This window comes from Amphiura filiformis, chromosome 13 (genome assembly GCF_039555335.1).
Source record: "Amphiura filiformis chromosome 13, Afil_fr2py, whole genome shotgun sequence".
Taxonomy (NCBI): Eukaryota; Metazoa; Echinodermata; class Ophiuroidea; order Amphilepidida; family Amphiuridae; genus Amphiura; species Amphiura filiformis.
In genome coordinates this window covers 60,201,596-60,210,437 of record NC_092640.1, presented here as the reverse complement: position 1 = coordinate 60,210,437, position 8,842 = coordinate 60,201,596, and the positions used below count along the sequence as shown (strand labels likewise).

The following is an 8,842-nucleotide window of genomic DNA, read 5'->3' as shown; positions in this document are numbered from 1 at the left end:
TGATATATTTTGAAAACCGTATGTCCAATTTGCTTCAAACAAAAGGCATATTGATAAGTGTGCTTTGCTCTACTCAATTAATCTGTTTAAAACATGTTTAGAGCACTTTCACAATGAATCCAATACCATGAAAACGAATTGGGCCACTTTTGACATATATACACGCAGAATTTGCTTTTCAGAAAAAAAAAGTCATGAAATAACATGATATTTATATATTTCAAAATCATAGATTAAAACACCACTTCAAATGCCCCATAAGAGCACCGACCAGATGGTGCATGATTCAACTCAATTCAGTCACTTTTGCTACACAAAGTGTGGCCCAAGGACTACTTTACACAATTGGCTATATCTTCGCTTGTAGACCACCGATTCTATTGAAACAAAGCTTATGTAGCTTAAGAAATTACCTTAACGACCAAGTAAAATTCAATATAATCAATAGGTGACGTACGTGTTTGCCTAATACTTTTACTTTACTAATACTAAAAAATTAACTACATACCATGTTTCATGACATTTACCCAACAGCAACAAATACGATAATAATAAACGCCTCCACGCTAAATATGGCATTAAAAGTTTCGAAAGACAACGCTGATCTTGGTCCAACTGAATGTCGTATCTCATACAATGGTTTTTGTAACCATAGCAATGGCGATTCTATTTTGTGGTCATTGATGGCCATTGCAACTTTAAAGCAATCAACTTAAATGTTTTAAAACTTAAGTTGCTGAATTGATGTACGATGACCCTGTTTGAGGCTCTATAGATATCGGACAACGAAAGAGCTTCCTTAATCCTCGTCTGAATTGTTTATATTTGAATCCATAAACAAAGAAATTAACAGCTGAGTTACTCTGAGCCATTAATATCGTAATTCTGTAAGCTGTAGAGCCGAGTGTGACGTTATACCCTAAATTGTAGAAGAAGAAGGCGTATTGGTTAGGTGTCCAACACACTACGAAAGCTGCAAAAACAAGGAGTAGCGTCTTGAAGACATTTCTCCGAGCTCGTTTGATACTTTCTTGAAGAGATTCTGGATGCGTATTGATCGATCTGTTTTCGGCCGTTGTGCCGGTACTCCGCTGGTCCAAAGGAGTATCGTGGTGACTTTGATTTTTTGATAGAACAAAGATGATATGGCCATAAGCAAATAGCATGACCAATATCGGCAGAAGATATTGCATGGAAAATTGAATAATTCCGACACCTTTTATCCAACTTATCTGCCGTATCATGCATTTATTATCTTTCACATAGAAACGTACCGCGTCCGGAAGTTTATAAGAGAAAGCCAAAATCCAAATGCAGCAAATGAGAATAACGCTCTTCGTTCGAGTGAACAGTTTAATATAGTGAAAAGGAAAAACTATGGCCACATATCTTTCTAATGTCAGAACAACAAGACTGAATGTAGAAGCCACGAGTAGTGCAAATAAAGCCATCGGCGTGTTCCACAGTTGGCAAAATAGGTGTCCGGCTATACCTGACGATGGCGGTCCAGAGTCTGAAATGTTAGAATGAAGAAATATGAAGACACAAGATAAGAAATCTATAACAGCTTGATTGAATATCAATGCATTGGTAAGAGTGTGCATTTCGTGGTTGTGGTGTATGACCAAACAGACCAGAGTATTCCCGATCATACCAAAGAGTCCAATGATGGTCTTGGCTATTCTCAGGTAAAGAACCGGTTCCATTTTGTGTATCTTCAACAAAGTAAAGCTGTAGAACTAAAATAATAAAGCACGGCTGTTAAGGGTGATCGAATGGAACCGTCAGATGCAAGACGAAATGAGCTTGTAATTTAAGCGGTCTCGTAGATTGTCGTGATTTGACATGCTTTTGTTTTTCAAGAGGGCGTATCCATTGTTTAGAATGACTAATCAATTCTTTATTTAGCACCAGTTGACATTTCCAGGATTTGTATCTAACGCAACTTTCCTCATGGAAAACGTTTTATAAATTTATATCAGTAATATGGACAAACATTTGAATCATCAGAAAAACATTGCTCTATGTAAACACTTGCTCCCCCCTTGAAAGTTGCCAAGGTCTTTTAAAAAACACCTATCGAATGTCAGGAGACCTTGTGACGTTTTGTCAATATCAAGTTCTGGCTAGCCAAGTTTGGCTAATTACTAATTCGCTTTGGGAACAAGTCAAATATCTGCCGCCCAGGTAGCAACATAGTATCTGCTATTTTATTTGCTTGTAGATACTGTATATTTTGTAATTCGCGAGGAAGCTGATTCAAGAACACCTGCTTCCCAACAAGGACAGAATTGTTTAGCGACGAGCTGTAACCAAGCGAGTTTAGCCAATATACTGCTGTATTGTTTGAGCAATCATAAGCAGTTTTACCTTAGCTCATTCCTTTCCACCTCTTGGGGTTTAGTGTCTTCATTCAGATGCCGTTATTTGAAACTATACTTATAGGTTAATAAATGCGTGGCACTTGTTGGGCAGTCGTCGTATGGTATTTAAATAAAGGCACTTAATTTAATGTCCACGTGACCAGATAGGCGCTGACATTACAGCCTCTAGACAGGATGTCTGGAAAAGTGACCTTTGGCACAGCGGGTGGTCTTCCTGTGTATTTCAATTGGAAACGCGGGATGCATGTCCAAATTTTCTAGCAAATTTGTCATTTTTTTGCAACTTTGTAGTATTATTGTAAGAGTTTCCGTTGATAACTTTTTTCTCCGTCGGTAAAAACTTCCAAAATTTAGTTTCATACTAAAAAAAGTAGAATCCCCCAATGTGTAATTAAGTTGCCTTATACATTTTCAGCAATTTTGATGATATTTGCCTGAAAAATTCCTATCTCTTAGCATTGTAGCACATCTACTGATCACTTGGTGGTCTTGGTATGGCGGCGCCCATGGGTCACGTGGGCAATACATTTATTACCTTTTATTAAATGGCCTATGGTGACGGTTGGGAGTGAAATTATACAAAATAATGCACGCGTACTGGGATGTTGATGCGTCTATTGCACAAGCCTCGTAATACATCTCAGTACAAGTGTATTATGGTGTACAATTTCTCGAACAACAAGTGATACGCATTTATTAACCTATTTCATACACGAGGAAAATCTCATAATTGTTGCTATTTTTATTTAAAAAATTGTCACTAAAAATGTTGGAAAATACAAACAAATATAAGTGCATCAACCCGCAAGTAGCAAAAGCACTGTGGGTAGTACTCTCAGTGCGCGCCAATGCAATTATAATGCACTGTTACTAACGTTTGCTGTGATTGGTTCTCACTATCCAGGAGTGTATGAAAACATTTTAAGCGCGACGGCTAGTCGCATATAATACAGGGTGTCTCAATCAAAATAGGCCATATCGTTTATTACATCACATACAGACCTATAAGTTTAATACTATTTTAAACAAAATCGTTTCACATACAGAGCTATAACTTTAAACCATGTTACACAATGTTACTCGAAAGATTGGCATGTAGAATTCACCAAAATTAAAACTTTCAAGTGTCTTCTTCATAAAAAAATACACTTTGAGGAAACTTGATTTAGCAATAAATAAGTTTGAGGCAAATTTAAAACCAGTATTGTATAGTTCTGTATGTGAAACACTTTTGTCTGTTTTCGTATAGAACCGTATGTGATGTGAATGTGACCGACGATACGGTTTGGGGACAGCTGTGAAATTTAACTGTTTTAAAGGATTCAGATAGCATGATGCAAATATAATCAAAATCCGTTGATGCGTTACTGAGATCAACGGGAGCATGCAAATGGGCTATTCCAGAAAACAGATGCACACCTCCTATAGAGGAGTTCGTATTTCCGGACTTTTAGTCCAGTCATGATTGTTGGAAATCCAGACATTTTACGTGTCCAGAAAAATGGCTACAACTCAAAATCCTCAATTTAAGGCGTGGGATATGAGCGAACTTGAAGTACAGGTATCTGGAGAGGGAAGCAACGAGTTACCCCCAAATCACAGCGGCAGGTGGTCACTGGGCCGCCGAGTGCCAATATGTATTTATTTTGGAAGGTTCGTGTTTGTTTTAAATTTTGGGGCGTTTTTCCAAAATTTGATATTTTTGGTGATATTTCAAAAAGGCGACATGCCAAAGACAACTCCTTGGGCACATAGTTTCTTATTCTTATTGCAGTTCTTTTCCACATACCCACGTTACCATTCGCTTTGGTGATTTAGTAATATTATATATTTTGTGACTGCAATTTGACGTTTTCAATGCATTTTAAGCTGATCATGAAATTAACGAGAATATCTAGTCACGCTCCTTTCAGAATTTTTACCTGATCGTCGGCTTTTGCAGGCAACAGAATGCAGATTGGCTCACGATAGATGTCGTATTCCTCTATGTGGATCTATAGGGTTCGTCGCTGTGGCATGGAAAATCCGTGGCCTTTAGCGCCGTATCAATATCTCGAAAAAAAGTACGACTAGCGAGAATGTGTTCATATTTCCCGCATGAAAGCTTGCGTCAGCGCCTCATGATGCAGTCATGTCTACAATAGAAATCACCACGACCTTTGCAGGACTTAAACCCCATTAAAAGCTATTAAACCAAGATAACACTCATTGAAAACAGCTCAACTGATTTAAAAATCAGATCTTCTCTGGTTGTGCACATGTGTCTGTTTTACATGTGCGGTATCGCAATGAGCTGGTATTATAGTTTCAGTTGGGTAACCGATTATAAAGGAAACACAAGGTAACAATGGTATGTGGACCTTTGTTCACGAAATGAGACAATGGTCTGCTTATTGTTAACCAGCATTCTTGAATATGAGCAACATAATGATTGTTGACTTAACACGGTTTGGAAATAATTTCTTCATATTTTTTGGTGTTATCTGTCGTTTACATATCCTTCCTAAAACACAAAATTGCGACTATTTCCAAACACCAAAATTAGCTAAAAATTTAGGACATGTTACAAAACTATATTTTCTAGAATTTCATAGAATACTTTAAATGTAGCCTGTACCGTTTTTTTGTGGCATCCTTCAGAACTGAGCGGTCCGTTACCAATATTTTCGGTCAAATCTCCATTCAATTAACACGGGGAGTTGGCTAGCTATGAGCTGGCTATGCCTTGCCCTCACACATATTTTACGAAAGTGCGACTATTTCTGAACATCTAACCTAGCTGTAATTTTAGGTCATGTTAGAGAAATATATTTGCTAGAAGTTTGGAGAATACTTTAAATATTGGCCGGTTATTTTTCACACAGTGATGTTAACTAGGCAAATGCATATACTTCTAACATACACTATTTGTAAAGGTCGCGCGTCAATGGTGAGAGCACTGTGTATTGTGTATAGGAAAACGGACAGTAACTGCAGTATGTAAACTATACTATTATGGATACGCTGGTTGCCCATTATCAAACATGTGCTGTGATTGGTGCTGCTCTTTGTATAATGCCAGAACCGATTAGCAAGCCGCCAATGACCGACCTTGTTACAGATTCTTAATCTGTTATCATGGTTATAAAGCATACAGATAAAAGACTTATTGGTTTAGAAGCTGGTCAATGGATAATCCGTCAGGGCACACACCAATGTATCGAAATACCCATTATTGATTAGGCGCGGATATTAAATGCACAGCTCCTTTGCGTGTATAGCAGAAAATTATAAATAATAGAATGTTTGAATTTAGTAACTAAAATACTAACTGCATTCTGCATTATGTATTTAGTTGTTTATTTACGGGTCCTATGTCTATTTATTTATTTGTTTATTTACTGACATTTGAATAACATCATACATTAGATAAATATCAGTATTGATTTATTCTATTCAGCAATATTAAGGACTACTATCAAAACTCTCACAGCAAATAGCTAGTTGGCTTAGTGGTAATGCATTGAGTTTCAGAACCGCGAGGTACCGTGTTCGATTCCCAGCTCTGCCTAATTTTTTTCAAGGCTGGGAAAAATATCAATTTCTGAACTGCTAACTTATTTGGCGCGCGATCTGAGCTATTCCTTTTCTGATGGCTGTGTCTCTTGCAGGCACTCTCCCTCTGGAATCCAAACCAGGTTCCTGCCCATTACCCCTCCCTTAAGGTGGCAAATTTGTTAATAAATTTATGACTATTTTTGCATTTTTCTCAAAAACTAATAAAACACTGGTAAAAAAAGTTATACATATTATAGGGGCAAGGAACCCAGTTACAACACTGGCATTTCAGTGACTCAAGACAAGTAGTTATTGATTTATTGATCAAATATTGGTTTTCCCTAATTTTTGACTGTAATTCCACAACTGTTGTCTGTGCTGAAATACAATTTTCAGTCACCCGATACAGACAATAGTACACATTGACCAATATGTACTACATACAAATAGTAACGATTAGGCAATGTGCAAAATTATATGTCCATATACTGCCGTGTATGCAGTACCCATTTCCCAATGTTACTAACATGTACTACAGTGTACTTACTAGCCAGCGTGGACGAGTTAGTCACCGCCCAAGCCGATTGCAGCCTTGCAAACCAAATTTTGCCCAACCCTATATTGTAGTGGCCGATATTATGGGCGCATTACACCAAATCACTGCGCGAAAGGTGCAATTGTGATGAGTTTGTTTGTTTGTTTTAAATGATCTTCCCGTAGGAACTCGACAACAACCCATAATAGGAGAGGGTTACGGCCCGCACTACCCCACCCTCGGTCTACGCCAAGCTGGCACAACTAGGCCAATTTCTACCAACTTTTACGTCTTTCAGGAAATGCCATTTCGTAAGACTTGCATCTTGACAATATCCTTAGGGGGTACAATATTTGCTCTAGCCTTTTGGGTAACGAGAAAGGACTAACTGATTCCAGTCTCTAACAACTTCCAGTTAAAAGTATATGGCTACTGGAGATGATGTCATGCGCGTATTTGGGTGGGGCTTTGGGGGCGCCAGCCTCCCGGTGTAAAAGAAGGGGGCGGCTAAAACCAAGGGGCGGTGGAAGAAGGGTGGCAAAAAGTTGGGCGTGAAAGAAGAAGCGGCAAATAGTATTAGTAAAGAAGAAAGGGCGGAAAAAATTTGAAAAAGTATACAAATTTGTGACTATAGCCTACATTTATTGCTTTTAGGGCGCTAGCGCCTATAATCCTTATTTTTTTAAAAAAAAAAATTTTCTCTCTTCACTTTTTCAAACAACCTTAAAAAAATTGGGTCAACCTTTTCGGGCTGTTGACTAGGGGCGGAAAATTTTCTTCAGCCCCCCGGGATCCGGGCCCGGGATAGGAGCGGCCATGGTACACCACTGGATGTGGTGTCCTTAGGGACCATGTTCTTCGTGAGGTTGGCATGTTCTGATTTAAATGAAAGATGCTAACCTATTAATGACTAAAATAGCTATGATTTTATACCAATCGATTTCACAAGAAAAGTAGGCCCTGTCCAAATTACTGCTAAGGGGTGGTGCAATAATTATGTGTACCCCCGGGGGGTGAATTCTCAAAATGGTCTGCCAAAAATCGCTTGACCCTCCCTCCTTTGGCCGTGCCAAAAACCTTTGCCCCCCCTTTCGACGTGCCAAAAAACCTTTGCCCCCCCCCCAAAAAATCTTTGCCACATGCAAGATTTTGGGGAACCGCATTTAAAACCTTAAAGTGTCTTAACATATAATGCGAGCGCAGCGAGCAGGAAATTTTGCATATTTGAACGTGCGCTTAATGGTTTCCTACGCCTTTTTAGGGCGTAATATAGAAACGGTGCCCAAAATATCTGTGCCAAAAATTGCTTGCCCCCCCCCTTCGACCTGCCAAAATCACTTGATCCCCCCTTTCGACCTGCCAAAAATGCTTGCCCCCCTTTTGGCCTGCCAACAAATCTTTGCCCCCCTATAATTCACCCCTGGGGTACACATAATTATTGCACCACCCCTAACGGAACAAGTTTTTTTGCGTTGAAATAGCGGCGTCGCTTTTCAACATTTTTTTATAAAAAACTGAATCTGTAAAGTTCCCAAAATCTAAGCTTAACCTTAATTAATACAGGGATGATGTTAAAAAGTGTAAAATATTGTCACGCCTGGTAGAAAACGCCGCTTAAAAAAAAGTTGATTTTTACGTGCTTTTCAAAGGGGAAGTTATTTGGTGGTCTGCGCCCTTATAGTACTTATTTTACCCAGAATGCAACTCGTTGGCATACTATATTCCCAGTAATGACGATACTTTTCAATATTCATCATAATGACGTCACAAATATGCCAGATTCCAAAATCTTATAGTAGGGGCTGAGCAATAATTAGCAAGCTGGGGGGGGGGGCGTAAATGTCCAAATACGGTGATTGGCCCACCCTCCCGGCCTGCCAAATATCGATTGACCCTCTCCTGTTCTTGGCCTGCCAAAAATCCCCATGCACATTGCCAATTTTTGTAGTTGCGCCGCTTTGCCCCCGGCTGGACAAAAAATTGTCATTATTAGGATTGCATCCAGTGGCTTAGGGCTGTGCAATAATTATGAGCCCCCAGGGAGGGGTAAAATTTCCAAATGGTTCGCCAAAAATTGCTTGCCCCCTCTCAGACCGCCAAAAATCGCTTGCTCCCCCACGGCCCATCAAAATTCTTTGCCCCACCCCTGCATGCATGCCAAATTTTTGGGATCCCAATTTACAAACCTTAAATGGTGTAGATCCATGTTGTGACCGGAGCGAGCAGGAAAAATTACGTATATAAGCGTGATCTGTACTGTTTTCCTAAGCCTCTTTAGAGCGTATTGTTTAAAAGGCGCAACATGAATGTGTGCCAAAAATCGCTTGCCCCCCCTCTCGTCTTGACAAAAATTGCTTGCCCCCCCCCTTTCGGCTCACCAAAAATG

The 8,842-nt window shown here is 39.3% G+C and overlaps 1 protein-coding gene across 1 annotated transcript; it reads right to left on the bottom strand.

Annotated features, from left to right (window-relative positions):
- Window positions 1–532: 532 nt before the first annotated feature.
- Window positions 533–1,748, bottom strand: LOC140167348 (allatostatin-A receptor-like). The gene has a single exon (XM_072190664.1). The coding sequence runs from the start codon at window positions 1,704–1,706 to the stop codon at window positions 729–731; it is 978 nt and encodes a 325-aa protein (XP_072046765.1). The 5' UTR covers window positions 1,707–1,748; the 3' UTR covers window positions 533–728.
- Between the last annotated feature and the right edge of the window lie 7,094 nt (window positions 1,749–8,842).